This window comes from Panulirus ornatus, chromosome 56 (assembly GCF_036320965.1).
Source record: "Panulirus ornatus isolate Po-2019 chromosome 56, ASM3632096v1, whole genome shotgun sequence".
Lineage (NCBI taxonomy): Eukaryota > Metazoa > Arthropoda > Malacostraca > Decapoda > Palinuridae > Panulirus > Panulirus ornatus.
In genome coordinates, this window is record NC_092279.1 from 3555374 (window position 1) to 3575043 (window position 19670).

Sequence of the window (19670 nt, forward strand, 5' to 3'; positions counted from 1 at the left end):
AATCCCCCAGCTGAAAATGATCATCTCTGGAAAATTAGACATAACTACAATGTTGACATGTTACAGTAAATCTTATACAATCAATCCCAAAACTTACGAGGCTGTTGTACTTTTCTAAGGTGCTTGGTATTCAAGCATGGAGAATGAGTGTCCTGTGTGTCATGCTGGAAACCCTAAATTGCTGAGGTTTTGGTGCTTGGCCATTCAATGTTACAGGAAGGAGTAGGCCTGGATTCATGTCTGTCTAGGGCTAAAAGGGTGACAAGATTTCTGTGAAGATGGACAATGTGTTCTGAGTGAGCTACTACCCTAGTTGTGTAATGTAGCTCTGCAAGTTTGCTGTTGCTCCTGTGGTATCTGGGTGCTGTGATGTGACTGTGTGGTTGCCTGCATATGTAAGGACCTTCATATTGTGGCATACAAGAGTTAATAGGAGGTAATGCTGGAAGAGATAAAAGAGGGTTGTAGAAAGAACTGCTCCCTGGGGAAATCCACTGCAGACCTTAAGGGATTGGAGGTGGAGCATTTTTGTGTGACTTTGGGTTGGTGACCAGCTATGAAGTTGGCCAACCACTTTCTGTCATTGTTGTGTAGGGTAGTGTCAAGAATCTTTAGTGTGAGGATGTGTCAAGGGACAGCATCAAATGTTTTGCTGATGTCTATTGCCACCAATACTGTGCAGTTGGGGAGCTGTGGCTGGCTAAGCCATCTATGTTGTCTGAGGTCTGTGTGTTGTGTGGCAATGGAATGATTGGGTTTAAAACCTTGCGGAGGTGGGAGTCAGATATTTTGTTTGATTCTACTGTGGATCAGTTTCTAAACAAGTTTGGATAATGAAGACATAAGTGATATGGGGGCAGTATGAGGAAGGGGAGCTGGGTAGTTTGGAGGGGGTTGTAGGATTGGTACTACGTTGGGAGGTTTCTACTTTCAAGAACTTTGTTGAGTAGCCAAATGGGATTGAAGGTATCTGTAAGTGCTTGGATTGCTAATGGACCTAAATGTTGTATAAGAATGTTTTATATGTTGTCAGGGTCTGTAGCAGGAAAGTTCTTTATAGTTTTAACTGCACTGCTTGTGTCAGTGGGAGTGAAGGGTGGGTGAAATGTTTCTGGATGGGTGGATGGATGGATTTTGTTTGGGTTATGTATGTATGTATGTATAAACACTGGTACACTGCATACTAACATCATAGGAAAACAATCACCTTTTACAAGGCTGTGTCACAGTCAGCACAAAGGAAACAGAATTGTCAAAAACCTTTGTGTCACCAGATGGAGTGCAACCTTAAGGCTCCAGAGGCCCCATAAATGGGGTCCTGGGTCTCACTCTTAATAAATATATACTGCATGTCCTTATAATTTAGGAGCATAATGAACTTATTCAACCTCCTCATACAGAATGGTCTCTATATACAAACAGATTTAAAAAATCTTTGTATCTTTGAAAACTACAGAATTCTTACCAATTTTTCTCTTTCGAAACCTGTGATCAACAGCAAGCATGGCAATGTAGCCTCTTACGGTCACTTTCTTGTGCACATCTAACTTGCAGACAATGGCTCCAACAACTTCTCCACTGGACACAGCCTGAAAATATTTACAAACTAACAATTTTCAAGAAAAATAAGAGAACCATCTTACATCATACTAATGCTGTAATTTCTTTTCACATCCTCTTGGATTGATAGCAATCTAAAATTACAGTATTAACTTAAGTATTTTTTCCAAAAAATTTAGAAATTCTTATCATTCTTAGAGCCTCTTTTCATTAAAAAAGATCTTCTACATAACAATGTCCTGTACTTTAAAGGACCAATTTGTCTCTTAACTATGGTTATTCAGAACATGAGAAAATCCCCTTGTCTCCTGTTGGTAGGTTAATCTTTCGTGCTGTAATAAATCATGAATTACCATATCATAGACTAACTTGAAAGATTCTGTCAGTGCATTACGAATGCAACTGAAAAATATTTTGGGTCTCAACATACATCTGCCATTCTGAAAATAACTTTCATAAAAAATAAATGTTTACCAATAAAACAAAACTCCAAAATCAAAACTCAGAAAATGTAATAATGCAAAAATAAAGCTTTAAAAGTGTTGTATTGTATCTTTCACTCGTTTATATAAGCAAAGCAGCCTCTTTAAATACAAACAAGAAATCCTGGCTCAAATTGCATGGGATCAACTCTTCACCAGTGGTTCTAGAAAAAACTTTGAAGGTCATGAAACCCTACAGCTCACACAATCTGGCTGGCTTAGTACACACTGCAAATAATATCTATCCTTGGCATTCTTAATTTTCTTCACAATGCACTGCATAGTGTTTCTGATGGGTGCTGGCAGTGTGCTGAATAGTTCTGGACCCTAATCAAGGCCATCTCATTAACAGTAGAGCCTAAATGTTTTCAGTCATTCCCAGTAGTTCAGTGTTTACAAGATGATATATAGACACACATATCCCGATGAATCCTACAGTCTATTACTTATCTGTAGAGAATTTCTCCATTTATTGGGCCCTATCTTTTTGAAATTTATCAAACAACTTTTTAAAATTCTGTATACTGTCAACAATCACAATCTGATCACAACTTATTCAATTCACTCACTACACTGATACAAAAATAGTGCATCTTTAACAAATCTTTCTCACAAGTCTTTTGCATTGTTTCATGTTAAGCCTCTGATAGCTCTACCTTTGCATCTTATGAGGAGCTGTTCAATGGCAGTAGTCAAACTGGTTTAAAAATCTGAGGGTTTTTGTACTGTACAACATACAGGCTTATGTACTCATCACCATCAACTACATTAATAGTGCAGGTACTCTATCAACATATATATGATAATCTACAATGCACTGTTGTTTAAATGTTACAGACGTAATTCTACGTGACTGCAAACTGTGTTGTGACAGCAGGCAGAGTGGCCCCCATACATAAGGAGGTGACAGTGTGTTTCCCATGAACTGATGAGATCAAGGTGCATCAGACAAAAAACAAGGGAAAATGACATTTTTCATGGTACATCTTGACCTTAAACAGGGCACAATTTTCAAACATACGAGTCCAAATCTTTAATTAACACATACCAAAACCTACATAATTGTGTGTCATAGCTACTTTTTTCCTTACTCTGGCATGCAAGAATCCCCCCCTACTCCTTGCTGGTATTAAAAATAAAATCAAAATAAAAGCATAGCTTACTTTTAAATGCAGCTCTGGTCGAAAAAAGGGCAAGGCATCACTTACAAATCTGAAAAAGGGTAAGGTGCCACGCCATAAAGGCAAGGTGCTATGCTGGGCTGAAATCAGCCTACAAGTAACACTGGTAGCCAGGGTTGGGTGACTCATTATCCATCTAAATACATGGACACAAAACACTCTCAACCTCTGACATTTACTTGCTATACATGTAGCAAAGGGCTACATCAGGAATGTATCTTCTGGTGAGTATAGAATATAAAGTAATGCACTGAACAACAGATGCTTACTGTACTCTACTGTCAACTGCTCGTAAAGTACGGCAACATTATAATATTTACATATGATAAACTACATAGCACAGTCATATAAATTCTACTGAACTGTACACTGCACTGTGACATAGGGAAGCAAGAGTGGCCATATGCACAATTTTTCTCTTAGGAGATATGAATAAGGGAAAAGAACTTAGAAAACAATTAAACACTGTCATAAGTTGTGATGTACGTGAGTGTGTGGAAAGAAGATTCCTGATCCACAATTAATCAGAACCATGTTACTACAAATGGCATATGAGCATAACTTTTTTTTTTTTTTTTTAGAAAAGTCAAAACAGCAAATACTGATACTGCTTTCCGTTACTGTTGTGGAGTGTTAAGTACCTTTTGTGTCAAGATATGTTACATGATAGTGTCAAATGTTCTGTTAATGTCAACTTGTGTTTTTGTATAACTACTTCTGAGACGATAGCAACAAAACAAACACATACACAAAAAAACCTTAAAGACTAAATATGAATTTTCCAGTCAGACTTCAAATCATAAGCCCAGTCAAACTCTTCTTTCCCGAAAATTAACCCTCAGATACAATATCATAAAATGGTTTGCATGGTAGGCACCAGGAATCATCATAGTAGCATTATTTTCTGAGGGGTTCTTCTGAACAAATTACCAATATTTTAAATGGGTGACGTTTCTTAACCATTAAAGTTGCTTGCTGGAGAGGCTACCTTTGTCTGGAAGTTATTTTGAAGTGTAATCATATATGGTACATAAACAAAAATGTGTAAATCTATGTCAAAATATACATAAATAGATGTAAGCAGTAACCAGATTTTTAGGAATATCTCTGTCAAAAAGGATATACTTCAGGAACTCATCCCCCGGCAATTACTCTACCTTACACTCTTTCTTGCCCCCTTAGCTACTCCTTACTGGAGGCTTTATGAATTACCTTTAGCACAATATTATGGTTGTCCAAGTTAACTTATCTCATTTTTCATACACATCCTTTACTTTTACAAGTATCTATTTCATTTAAGAATGGGAAACAAAATTTGAAGAACTCATTTTTTGTCTATATCTTGAAAAATTATCATTCTGTCAATGTTTAAGAACTAATACAATCAATCTTCTATGGGAAAAGTCATAATGACAATAATAAAAAAAAAGAGTATATATCTATCCTTAAGTGATTAGTTCCTCATTACACATTCTTAAGATGCCAACAGGTATGGAGATGTTTCTCTACATCCAAAATGACTTGAAAAATATTGAATAAGATCAAACACACAATATTCAGTTTGATAACATTTCATCAATACATCTCTACAGTATCAAAATGATTATATAGAAAAAAAAATACTTAATTATATATTATCTATAGGCAATGGATAGCCCCATAAAAACTAAAAGCAGTGCAATTAGGATATTTTTCTGAAGCAGAAAGTGACAATAGCAAGTCTTGGTCTTCCTACCACCACAAGATCTACAGGCAACTTCTCTGTTATAAATGCCAGTATGGGAAAGCTACCCTAACACAACCTAATAACATTAAAATCTTACTTTTAAAGCACCAGGGAAATGATTAACAGACCCTAAAACATACAGCAATAAACTTTCTACTTATAGTAAAAGTGGCCAATTCATTCGGAGACACATAGCACATCCTACAGAATAAGTGAAAGAGGGGAGGTTCATGAATATGTGGGAAAAGTGAGGCTGACCAATTAAGCAAAAGTAGGTGGAACAGCAGTAAGAATCTCACCTAACATCAGAACAAAAATAACTTTACTAACATTAATTATACATGACAGCTAACATCAATTATACATGACAACTAGAGACCGAGTGTGAACAAATGTGGCCTTTGTTGTCTTTTCCTAGCGCTACCTCGCGCGCGCGTGCAGGGAGGAGGGTGTCATCTCATGTGGCAGAGTGGCGATGGGAATGAATAAAGGCAGCAAGTATGAATTATGTACATGTGTATATATGTATACGTCTGTGTATGTATATATATGTATATGTTGAAATGTATAGGCATGTATATGTGCATGTGTGGACATGAATGTATATCATTGTGTATGTGGGTGGGTAGGGCCATTCTTTCGTCTGTTTCCTTGCTCTACCACGCTAACGCGGGAGACAGCGACAAAGTATAATAAATAAAATAACTAACATTAAAGTGATGTGCTGCTAGAAATCACATGAAATGGAACTGTTTGGGAGGGTAAGGCAGTGGTACTACCAACCAAAGAATGCCATGCTTTTTTACATGCTAAAATCATAGGTCTCTTGGCCTCTCCCACACTCTGACCATAACACTAAAAATCAAGTCAAATCTCAGCATCTTTGGTGGGTTTTAACAGATTCCAGTGATCTGTGAGAGTTTCACCCATTTTTTCATCAATCCCATAGTATACAGTAGGAAAACCACAAAAACATTATGAATTTCAGAGATGCACATCAATGTACTCTATATACTTCATAGAATTGGTTTAGAATGGAGGAGAGCATGATTTGGTGTACTATTCTATTTTGTGAATAATGAACACATGAATGGAGACTGCTATCATGATCAAGGAAAATGTGGTGTAAAGTTAAAACTACCAGAGAGCAGGAGCACCTGTGACAACACCTAACTTCCCATTATTGCTAAGATTTCCCACAGTTTTCAATATAATAGTTGATATTTACCAACAACATTGTAATCATCCTTAAACGCAACAATATACAAATATAAAAATAGGGTAAATTTTGGTTAATACAGGTCGTTAGGGAAGATTTTCATAAGTTCTGCTGATTTCTAGATGTTTAATTCACATTTCCCCTTATCTGTGTAGTCTTTCCTATCATATCTATTGTAATAGGACAAATACAGAGCTCAAATCATGCTCCCGTAACCTAAATCACTAAGTATAAGAAGTTCAACGATAAGCATTTCTTCCAATTCTGTTGGTAATTTCCATGAAGCACACTGTAACTTATGGATTTTGAAGAAATGCATATCAATGAACTTGTTTAATAGTAGTGGCTTACACCAGGGTAGCATAACATGATATGGAGCATTGTCTTTTTTTTTTTCCCTAAAATACCAGTAATAAATGTGGTAAAACACAGGTCTATGATAATTAGAGAAAATGTTGCATAAAAGTGTATGAAGCTTCTAGAATTAAAAAACTATGAAAACCTTCCCTAATTTTCCCTATCAATTCTAAATAATTATCCTAAATGCTTTTAAAAGTCAGATATGAATACTGTATGTGTTTGATTCCTAATACATTTCTCTGTGCCAAATTGCTGTATTCATTCCCTCCCATTGCATGCAACCAAACTGATGAAAGGTGACAACAATGCTGTTGGTACGTTTTGATGAAAATATTGAAAAGTAATGCAAATCTCAAACCTTAGGTAAGGTTTTCACGGTTTTCCTGATTTCTATTGGTGCTTTACTTACTCTTGCTCGACAGTTTTTGATGAACATCACTGCCATCCCCACCCATTTCTTATTCTTAAGATAATAATGATATAAATCACACTCCCCAGTTCGTATTCAATCTTACTAAGTGTAAAGAGTCCACTGATATGCATTTCTCTCAAATACATAAGTTATGATATTATTATGATACCCAAAAAGTAGAACTTTACCAACACAAAGTTCAGAACCACACAAATAACAAACAGATGTGGAAGAAATGTACATGAGTGGATTCCTTATACTTAGTAACAGTTTGAATATTTAACCTGGGGAGCATGATACAGAGCATTAATTCTCTTTACCCAAAAATGTGATAATGGGGAAGGAAAGTGTGGGGGTAAAAGTACGTTAAGCTTCGAGAGAGCAGCAAAACTTATGAAAGTCCCACCTAGCTTCCCCTAACAACCAAAAATAATTATTTCAACATTTGAAAAATATATGAAATTTATGTGCCTTTTGTATTCCCTTAATGGGAAGCATGTCCAATGTCCATTTCTCGTATCTGTTGACTGTATGTATTTCCTCCACCACATGCAACCAAAATGGAAAAGAAGACAATGAAAATGTTGCTGGAATATTTCACTAAAATTTTGAAAAGTACAGTACACCAATCTTGGCCCTTAGATCATTAGGAATGTTTTTCAATGATTCTGTTGATTTTTACTATCGTTTTCCTTACGTTTGCCCAACATTTTCCATAACTGTCATAGACATCCTCACTCATTATTATTGGCAAAGACAGAGATCCAGGAAAATACAAAGAAGAAACGATTGCAATATGTGTAGGAATATTGTAACTATAGAAATTAGAACAAGAGTATATTCAGATCTGAGAGGGAAACTGCTTAAGTTAGAAATTAAAAAAAGATGTAGTGCAAGTGAAAGGACCCAATGGTACCTTATCCAATATTTACAGGAAACAGCTCAATTTACAAATTCATGCTTTTATACAGTATTTGTTCGGGAGGACCTATTACTTCCCATACCTATAACTGACGTTAGCTTTATAGGTCAGCCACATATGAGTATCACACGAAGTATCAAATAATAAACTAAAGAATTTGAAAGTGGATAAAGCAGTGGTCTAAGATGGGGTATCCTAAAAACCTGCGCAGACATTCTAAGTCACCTCTCAACTGATATCTTCAAACTGTCATTCTATGCAGGCTTGGTCCCAGGCAAATGGAGAGAGAGAAAGAGAAAAGGGGGGGGGGGTGACCCCAAATCTCCCTGACTGGTTTGGAGTAGAAACTCTTAAAGGATAAGATCAGAGAATACTGTTGAACATACTGAGTTGTTTGTGATTAGCTATTCCCCACAAGGTTTTTGGAATAACAGTGGCACTAAATCTAATCTCCTTTGCTACTTAAATTACCTTGTAAAATCTGAGGACGATGACAATGTTGACATTATTTACCTAGATTAAGTTAAAGCCTCTGATAATGAATCTTACAGGAGACTGATATCAAAACTACAAACCACAAGTATAAGTGGATCACAGCCTTTCTCCAAGAGAGGTTTCCTAGGATTTGTTGAAAGGAAGAAAACTAAGTTTGGTTGTCGACCGTTAATGCCTTCAAACAGGGCAGTGTCTTGGGATCAATACTTTCCTTAATATATATCAATGACTTAGAAACTCAGAATCTCGAGATAGTCATTTCTTAGACAATGCAAAAATCTATCGAGTCACAGATGGAAAAGAGGAAGTGAGAACATTTATGTACGACATTAAATGTACGGAAGAATGGTATGATGAATGGCTCCTGATTTTTTGTGCAAAGTGTAAAAGTATGCATGTTAGCAATATTTATACAGGAGTAGACTTTGATATTTGTGGCACAAGTTTGAAAAACAAACAAACAAAAAACATCTTAAATTGGACTCAAGTGTGCATTTCTTCAAATCTGAAAGTGCAGCAGATTCAGCTAAGACTGTTACAGTAGGTAATAGAAAAATTTTCTATCTCTTACAAGGAAATCATTTCATCCTTATATTTGGTCCTTGTTATGGCTATCCCAGAGTATGCAGTACAATGTCTGTATCTAAATACAGCACTAAGTTGCTTCAAGGGACTGCTGATTTAGTGTGATGAAATATCTTAACTTTTAAGGATTCAGACATGATTTAAGTCAGTAAATTTCTGCATGGCCAGGAGAATGCAGATCTTCTTTCACTCTAATTCTTCAATATTGCATGGAAACCTATCAAAACTGAATTGGCGTGAGCTTCGGAAACAAATCTCAGGGGAAACTGGTTTCTAATTTGGTACTGGAATATGCTCCCTAAGAATACAATGTTGGTAACAAATATATCGCTTTCAAGTCATAAGATAATAAGCACATTGGATGTGTATGAGTTCCTCATCTGACCTCATATCTGGGGAGCTTACAAATACACTATCAATTAATTTCTTATCACTATCTGACCATAATTCCACATCTAATGTCACAATGAAATGACATTAACATATTCAATGCAATGCAGACATTTGCAACAAAATAGTTTGTGCCAATATAAGGAAAAGCAAGTGTATCAAAACTGTACATAAATGAGGTGACCACCATTTGGGACTCTTGTTAACACCAGGCTGTATACAGCTTATTGCTGTCTTAGCTACGAATAAATTCCCTCACAAGTTTATTTCTCCCTTGCTGAGTTGAGGAGGGAAAATGATCTTTTATCCAACAATTTCATCATTCAAGCTGTATTTCAGCACTCTGGGAGACTATACTGGTGAAAGTTCTAGGGCAAAATAATCATTTCCTTCTTTCACTGGCTGAGATTTTCCTCGCGCTACCTCGCAAACGCGGGAGACAGCGACAAAGTATAAAAAAAAAAAAAAAAAAAAAAAATATTAAACTTTGTTTTACTTGCTTATATGAACACAATTTTGGCAAATTGGATGGCAGAAACTGTTATTCTGGTAAACTTTGGTGTGTTATGGGGTTTCGTCACACCCACTGGGAGAGGTTAAGTGAGGGAATTCATAGGTCCTGTTAATCTTCTCTGTGTTTTACTTATATATCATCAATTCCCACATTTTCCCATACACGTGGCCCTCACAACTATCACTTTATTCAATGGAATATAATACTCCAAACAACACCCTTCAACTCGTATTGGTAAATATTTACATCATCACCAAATTACTAGAAGCTTTTGCGTAAGATATCGTGTGATTTTGTTCCATAATGCTAGTGCAGTGTTTAGAGAATAAAATAACTTGTGGCTCATGATCTGGAGCATCATATCTTACTGAATAACATATGATGCAGAAATGTGTGGCTAATTCACATAAAGACAATTACTACACATGTAAAAATAATCATCAGAACCTACAAAAACCCCATTTAGCAGCAGAAATGACTTTAGAAATGTGACAGCATTAAATATGTCTGCTACTGGGGATTACATGATCAATCAGTGTATTGTGTCAGATGACATCCAGTCCCATATCAACACAAATTATCTATCTGTTCAATCTGGCAAGAGACTTCTACACTCATGGAGCCCCATTGGAGACTTCTACCATGGTGGGGCCCCATCTCTTGAACTTTCTATGTCTTTGTAACCAGCTAGCATTCCCTATCTCAGTGGTTAGATGATACTAATCACTGACAACCCTAACATGAAGCCATTCACTGTCCTAACACTGCGAGAGCTCAATCATGGGCGAGACTGGTATATTTGTTAAAAATATTGAGCATCAACATTGCTACAGTGATTAGGTCAAGGATCTTAGGTTCTGTTGATTTTTTTCTACAAGTGCTTTATGTGTATTTCTTCAATTAATGCCACAATTTCCTTAATATACTACTAGTGCCTTATCTAACATTCAATGAACATAGCTAATGCTCAACTTCATGCTCCAACACTAGCCAAACCACCCAATACTTGGCAAGCTGCTGCGTCACAATTATTTTTTTGACCATTGGCAACTCAAGGGTGGGATGTTTTGATGGCTCCTTCTTTCCCTACATGTCGAAGCTTTGGAACTCTCTACCTTCTCATGTCTTTCCCAATCCCTATGACCTGGCACACTTCAAAAGACAGGTCTTTCACATCCTCAAAAATTCATAAATACTTTTCCTTGTCTTTTCTCTTTCCGCTTCATAATTCTCTATTTCAATTAAGGCCTGGCCTTGATGTGGACTTTTGTCCGTGACTGGAGCCTTCAACATAAAAAAAAAAAAAAAAAATGCATTCTCTAAATATTATGCTAGCACTGTAAAACAAAGTCTCTCCAAACCTAACAGTAATACAGAGTTAATCTATATATCAACCCTGTTATAATATTATTCAAACTTCACTTGGGGCACACCCTAAACATCAAAATACAGCTAAAATACCAAAATACAGTGAAATACAAGCAGGATACAATAGAGCTGGGGATGTGCCCCTGTGATGATATGGCATACATAGTCTTCTACCTAAATTGATATCACTTATGTTATTTTGCTTTACTGTATCTTGAGATATTTCTTGGGAAATCATTCCAAATGCATGTCATGGCACAAATTTCGATATTTACTCAGCAAATGCAAGGAGTCATAATGATAAGAAGTGCACAAATAAAATTCAATGATAACTTATGAGTACGAAAAGCAATGCTTTGGCTCTAATGATCTGCGCAAATCGGGCACTGCATCAACACTTGAACTGCGGAACAAAATCATAATAAAAGCATACAGAAATGCTTTGAACTGGTAATACAAAACATAAATTTCAAGAGTCAACAAGGTGTCCTTCAATATTACAGATAATTCTTCAATGACCCTACTACTATCCTTCTGCACGGTGCTGCAACTTCGAAATGATCATGAGACAAAATCACAAAAATGTATGCTAGTATAGAGAAGCAATACACTTAGTATAAATATAAATTTCATTAACTGAATGTTTCCTACATTATCAAAGGTGCATTCTGCTGACCCCATTGTAATCCTCTTGTATCTTAGTATACTTTGTTTTAGTATTTAAGGATACAGCTTCCACTGCACAACAAAAACAAAATATCCACAGCTACTTTTGATGTAAGGGTAAACTTAACTTTTACTAAACAATAATGCCCTGAATTATGCTACACCAGTCCATATGAACTTCACTATGCATGAACTGCAAATCCTAAACTTTTTCTGCTGACGCCTTTAAAGTAAAATCTTACACCAAGAACCACACCCAAAACTTCCCCTAAACTTTGCTGTAACAGTATCATATATATATATATATATATATATATATATATATATATATATATATATTTCTTTTTCTTTTAAACTATCCGCCAGTTCCCGCATTAGCGGGGTAGCGTTAAGAACAGAGGACTGGGCCTTTTTTGGAATATCCTCATCTGGCCCCCTCTGTTCCTTCTTTTGGAAAATTAAAAAAAAAACGAGAGGGGAGGATTTCCAGCCCCCTGCTCCCTCACCTTTTAGTCGCCTTCTACGACACGCAGGGAATACGTGGGAAGTATTCTTAATCCCCTATCCCCAGGGATAATATATATATATATATATATATATATATATATTGCTTTGTTGCTGTCTCCCGCGTTAGCGAGGCAGTGCAAGGAAACAGACGAAAGAAATGGCCCAACTCACCCACATACACATGTATATACATACACGTCCACACACGCAAATATACATACCTATACATCTCAACATATACATATATATACACATACAGACATATACATATATACACATGTACATAATTCATACTGTCTGCCTTTATTCGTTCCCATCACCATCCCGCCACACATGAAATAACAACCCCCTCACGTGCGTGAGGTAGCGCTACAAAAAGACAACAACGGCCACATTCGTTCGCACGCAGTCTCTACCTGTCATGTAATGATGCACTGAAACCACAGCTCCCTTTCCACATCCAGGCCCCACAAAACTTTCCATGGTTTATCCCAGACACTTCACATGCCCTGGTTCAATCCTTTGACAGCACGTCTACCCCAGTATACCACATCGTTCCAATTCACTCTATTCCTTGCACACCTTTCACCCTCCTGCATGTTCAGGCCCCGATCACTTTAAGTCTTTTTCACTCCATCTTTCCACCTCTAACTTGGTCTCCCACTTCTCCTCGTTCCCTCCTCTGACACAAATATCCTCATGGTCAATCTTTCCTCACTCATTCTCTCTATGTGACCAAACCAATTCAAAACTCTTCTGCTCTCTCAACCACACTCTTTTTATTACCACACATCTCTCTGACCCTATTATTACTTACTCAATCAAACCATCTCACACCACATATTGTCCTCAAAGATCTTATTTCCAGCACATCCACCCTCCTCCGCACAACTCTATCCATAGCCCATGCCTCACAACCATATAACATTGTTGGAACCACTATTCCTTCAAACATGCCCATTTTTGCTTTCCAAGATAACATTCTCGACTTCCATACATTTTTCAACGCTCCCACGACTTTTGCCCCCTCCCCCACCCTATGATTCACTTCCGCTTCCATGGTTCCATCCCCTGCCAAATGCACTCCCAGAAATCTAAAACACTTCACTTCCTCCAGTTTTTCTCCATTCAAACTTACCTCCCAATTGACTTGTCCCTCAACCCTTTTGTACCTAATAACCTTGCTCTTATTCACATTTTCCTACTATTCACCATTTCCCACACCAGCGAGGTAGTGTTAATAACAAAGGACTGAGCCTTTGAGGGAAATCCTCATTTGGTCCCCCTCTCTGTTCCTTCTTTTTTCATACATATTCGCCATTACCCGCATTAGCAAGGGAGTGTTAAGAATATAGGACTGAAACTTTATAGAGAAATATCCTCATGTGACCCACTTCTTTGATCCTTCTTTTGGAAAATCAAAAACAGGAGGAGAGGATTTCCAGACCCCCACTCCCTCCCCTTTTACTTGCATTTTAGGACATGCAGGGAATGCGGTTTATTTTTCTTTTTTTTTTTTTTTTTTACACATTTGCCATTTTCCATGTTAGCGAGGTAGCGTTCCTGAACAGATGAACAAGCCTTAGAGGGAAATCTCCTCATATGGCCCCAATCTCTTCCTTCTTTTGGAAAAGTAAATTGGAGGAGTTTCTCATTGTGCACAGAAACCGAGTGGTGGGAGTGCATGATAATTTCACCCCACAGTTACTCATTCTCCAACCATGCCAATGAAAGCACATTTCTGTGAGTTTCCTAGGAAGGGAACCAAGCGGCGTAAAGCTACATTTTCAATCAGAGGACCAGGTAGATGATTCTTGATCAATCTATAATGTCAACCTATCTTTAGATCGTGTAGTGAGTAATTTTATGGACAATGACTCTATCATGACTGAAAACTGACCAAAATGTGGTGGGAAGTTTACTGTCAAAAGCGATGATGACACCTTCCACTCAACATAGAGAACCTGCATGTAATGCGTGCACACGTTAACTTCTCAAACTTAAATAATTTTGCTGTTATGAAAAAATCATTGGTGAATCATACTGACGAAAAGGCTTATTACGTACGATAAAACTATCATAATTTGCAAATTTTTCCTTTTTTGATTTTGTGTATATAAACAATAAAATAAGCACAGAGGCAACTATCTTGACACTCAAGCCTTACTCCAACACTTTTCATTTTGTGTTGAAAAATCCACAAAACTTCGACATCATTAGAGTGAAAACAGTGGATGAAACATAATCCTGAAGTGAACACTACCATTGTACTTTGAATATTTTTTAAACTGTAAGGCTAACAGCATTTTCTAAACTTAAAAAAAAAAAGTGAATTTTGGACACCGGAAAGATAAATTTACTTAAGCATTAAAGGGTCAAGATTCGCTAAATGTCAAATTACACTATTTGTTGGATTTAATGTTAGTATGTTTCCACTTATGTTTTGGCTACTATGTGAGTAGCATGATGTTTTTAAAGGTCCCAGTAGCTGAAAACTGCTAATCTATCCAAAATGGTGCCATGACATACATTTGTCACAATAGCTCAATAAAATTCTTAAAATACAATCATAAAGCAAACTGATATATTTGCAATCAATTTAGGTAGGATCACCATAAGTTATTTCCCTGACTCGTGCACTATACTTGTTTTTCTAAGCTTTTATGTATCTTAAGCCATATTTCAGTGTTTATTTTCCTCATTAAATTATCAACAAAGTGGAAACTCACCCCATGAAAATCCCATCAAAAATTTCTCAGTGGCATCCTCACGACAGAAGGCGAAAGCAAGGAAGATCGAGACATGCACAACGTAATCACTTCTCTTATACATCAAAATATCCTAATGCACTGTCAAACTGCTCTAACATTAATATAACCACTTTACTGATAATGTGTGAACTGTCAAATATTTCACAGAAAATACTGATGCGGTGCAACATCTCCACGCCTTTTAGTATCATCCCTAACCAATACAAAAACAAAGGACTTACATACCAGGAAGCACAACTTGGGCCAGTTATGTATAAAATATCTATAAGTATATATTGAATAAGGTTCAGATAAATCCTTCTGTATTAACCTCATTATGGCCGACATTTGTAGTTCATTTTCATAATTAACATAATCTACTTTCAGATCACTGTCTACGGTTGACGGAACAGGACTTATGCAAATTTCTGGTGTTATTAAACTTTCACTGGTTGAGCTAAGATCATTTTCACTTTTAGGTTGCGTGCTTTGTGAACTGTTAGATGTGTTTCTTGTCCTTGGTCGAGCACCAGAAAATGAATGGGAAGAATCCGACGACTTTTCTGAGTTAATGGAAAACGTGTCCGAAATAGCGATACTATTGCTACTGGTGGCTTCAGACACAGAATGGCCATTACACACAGACCCATTGATATCGGATTTGGACATGGAATCGTGACTAGACTCTGAACACTGCTCTTCCAACACAAGCGACTTAGTTGATTTAACCGCTGGCACGTGCACCTCGGCATCCGTGGTGCCTATCTTCATCCCATTCATGACACCCATCTTGAAGGTGAGTTTCTCTCTCAGTTCACTTGCCAACCCAGAGCCATGAGCGGTCCCATCTGCCACCGCCCTCTTGTCCATGGCAGGGGCGGCGGCGGCACCACCACCCTCTGCTACCGTCCTTTTATCCATGACGTGGGCGTGGGGGCCTTTCGCCCTGGCACCGTGCACAGGGGCCAAATCAGCTGACTGGCTCGCGACGGTGTGGCACGCCACCAGAGACGGGATGTCTTCCACCAATACCCTCCTCAAGTGGGTCTCACTCATGGTACTCTCAGGTTCTACAGCACATCAGAGACGTTTTGACAGTGCCCACACGGCCCGGGTACCGTCGCAGTTAAGGCCCGCCATTATCTCGTCACTCGGGGTTGTGTTATGTTTGGATCGCAGACGAGTTTCTTCGACCTCCTCATCAGGGGGATAGGATGTTGTTCCAGTATTTTTACATTTCTATATTCCTGACGTGAAATAGACTAATATCTATCGACCCCTATGGTAAAAAAGGTTGAATTGGAGTATATTCTTGAATATGGTGTCGAGGTATGTTAATGAAAGTAGATGATAATTGTGTTTTATAGACTTTGCTTGAAAAGTAGATTTTAAGACATAGGGTGTACATGTTATTATATCATCTATAAAGGACCTTAAATATACTTCATTACACATAGTTTATATTTACAATAAATGTACATTACAATTACAGCCAAAGTAAACATCTGGAGAGGCTGAGAATCAGCTTATTACGAAAAAGAAATTAGTTAAATTTTTATCAAGAGGTACCTTTTCTTATTCAGTGTCAGGAGTAATTTTACGTTGATATAACATATTAATATTCCTCTATGGGGTCAGTGAAGATCCTTCTAAAAATCAAATGAATATATTCCAAAGCAGATCTGGTCATGCCACTCCATTTCGAGCCATGTACTAGGCACGTAGGATATAAAAGTAATCATTCCACGATAAAGAATCTTTTCATATTATGATAGCATCAGTTTTATTTCCATCATAAATATGTATATAGTTTTCATATAATGTAAGTTCATTCATTGGTACATCATGTGAAAGGCGTTTGCGTATTTATCGGGCGCGTTGCCCACACTTTGGAACAATGTTGTTTAAATTTCTGAAATATGCTAGGGACGGTATGACAGATTTACTTGGAAAAACTAGCAATACGATAATTATGTATAACAATTGAAATAAAGGGATTTTTTTTTTCTCTCCTGCATTGGTATTCATGATGGCACATCCTCAAAACCGTATACAATGGACGTAAATCAAAGCTATGAGCATATCGTTTTTCAAAAGCTTCAGCCATATATCTCTCTCTGTGAGGATTTGAATTCTTAATATCAGGCAATGGTGTATGATTATCTAACTCAATTCACAAATATTGAAGACCGCTGAGATGTAACAAGGTTATATAAGTAACCCAAGTTCCCTACAAAGATATAAATACAATTATTCTATTCTAAATATAATTTCATTCTTGGATATTATTTCATATTACAAATTTCTTTTATTGATACAGAGGTTTTGTGATATTATATTGCCTAACCTCTGTATAATTTAGAAGTATCATGCAACGACAGGTCGAGATTTCTACTATCAAACCATGTCGACTGACTCATGATCCAAATGTATTATAACCCAATAGTAAGATACCACTTTACCACTCATCTGAATATAGAAATATAAAGTCATTCTAGACGAATTATCAGTATAATTGCATATGTTATACCGGAGCTAAATCAGAATGAGTATATAAATGGTCCAGACAGTATATACAGAGGAGGCTGAAGCAAATTAGAAGTCTTTCAAGGCAGGAGAGACTTAAAAATAACCAAATCTGCCTTACCTAATAACTTGCTGTGGAAGGGAAATACGTAGACTGAAGTGTGCATGAGAGGATGAGACATCTACAATGTGGGGGTGTATTATTGCTGCATCTTACTTACCCAACACCATTAGCATCGAAAGAGATTTCCCTGTTAAAAACATTCTCTCAAAAAAACATTTTTATGTAGATATAAGGAAAAATGATCCACATTACTAATAATCTAAGTTTATTCAGTCCTTCAACTGCAGTCTGAGCTTGCAAGATGAGATATCTGCACTTAGGAAGAGGGTTACTAAATATAAAACAACAAAGAACTTTTTTATTGGCCTATTAATCACTGCTAATGCCTTACGAAGTTGAAGTCGAACGATGAAGGCAATCAATACGAAATGCAGTCAGTCACTTCCTCTCTCTCAACCAGATTAAATGAATATAACATCTTTATCTCACAAGCAATTAAAAATATCCATGTTCAATTATCTATATTCTATCGTATAGTGTTTTAGACAGTGCAATACACTGAGATGAGGACAGTTGGGTTTAAAATTTCGGACAGACTTGACCATGTCGGTGTGGCTTAAGAATACAGGGTGACACATGAGGAGGACCAGCCCCACAAGAAAGAAAACAGCATAAGGTGATGGTCCACATTGGTGGTGTTTTGAACAAGTACTGGCCCACAAAAGGCAAGCCTTTTCCCCCCATCCCAACGTTTCAAAAAGGGAGAGGGGGATGGTGTATCGATGTACTTGTGGCCTTTTCTCCTTTTTTATTTACTTTTTTTGGCAGAACTACAAAAATGAAGATAGTAAATTAGGTCTACAACTGACTAATAAAGCAAAGGAGAATGTATGTAAAGTATTATGTAATGATGAGGAAGATCATTTCTATGAAGCACCTACCACACACACACACACACACATATTTGCCATTTCTTGTGTTAGCTTGATAGTGTTAAGAACAGAGGACTGAGCTTTAGAGGGAAAATCCTCACTTGGCCCCCTTCTCTGTTCCTTCTTTCGGAAAAGTAAAAACTGGAGGGGAGAGTTTCTAGCCCACCCCCCACCATGCCCTCCCCTTATAGTCGCCTTGCCTTCTACGACACGCAGGGAATACGAAGGAAACAGACGAAGGAAGGCCACATTCGCTCACTCTCAGTCTCTAGCTGTCATATATGTAATGCACCGAAACCACAGCTCCCTATCCACAACCAAGCTCCACAGACCTTTCCATGGTTTACCCCGGTGCTTCACATGCCCTAATCAGTCCACTGATAGCATGTCGACCCCGGTACACCACATCGTCCCTATTCGCTCTGTTCCGTGCACGTCTTTCACCCTCCTGCATGTCCAGGCCCCCATCGCTCAAACTCTATTTCACTCCATCCTTCCATCTCCATTTGGTCACCCCGTTCCCCATGTACCCTGAATCTCTGACACATACATCACCTTTTTCAACCAATCCTCACACATCCACTCCATGCCCAAATCATTTTCTAGAAGTTAATAATGATAATAAAAAAAGTTGAAAACATTTTTGATCTTGTCAGCAGACACTTTCAACTCTTACGAACCAGGCGAAAGTCTTGTCATACAGCGATCACAGTTTGATAAGATTAGATAAGTTTATATTATGACATAAATGACAACAAACTCTTGATCCCAGATTACAGGCGAGCAGATTTTGAAAACCTTAGACACGAAATTCGCGGTATCAATTTGGATTAAACTTTTTGACGTTTATACGGTCGAGGAAATGTGGAATAATTCTAAAAACACAGTGCTCGAAACTCTGAGAATAGAGAAATTCAACGAATTACGAAGAAAACTTGCAATATTTCGCCAAAAGAGGAAAACATATGAGAAATTCAAATCAGTGGGAACCGATGAAAATCACCAGGAATT

At 37.3% G+C, this 19670-nt stretch overlaps 1 protein-coding gene across 5 annotated transcripts in view; it reads right to left on the reverse strand.

The window, feature by feature from the left end:
• The window catches only part of LOC139765834 (uncharacterized), a 60747-nt gene extending 44303 nt beyond the window's left edge, over nucleotides 1-16444 (reverse strand). For 2 of the 5 annotated variants that reach the window (XR_011716739.1, XM_071693652.1), the window contains exons 1-2: nucleotides 15384-16443; nucleotides 1466-1589 (exon numbers count right to left, since the gene is read on the reverse strand). Coding sequence is in view for 4 of the 5 variants with exons in the window: in XM_071693652.1 (XP_071549753.1) it covers nucleotides 1466-1589; nucleotides 15384-16193 (934 nt within the window). In the remaining variant the exon portion in view is untranslated. Of the gene's footprint in view, nucleotides 1-1465; nucleotides 1590-15383 lie in introns of all 5 variants that reach the window. The other 3 variants (XM_071693655.1, XM_071693654.1, XM_071693651.1) reach the window with 2 other exon arrangements.
• Nucleotides 16445-19670: the final 3226 nt, after the last annotated feature.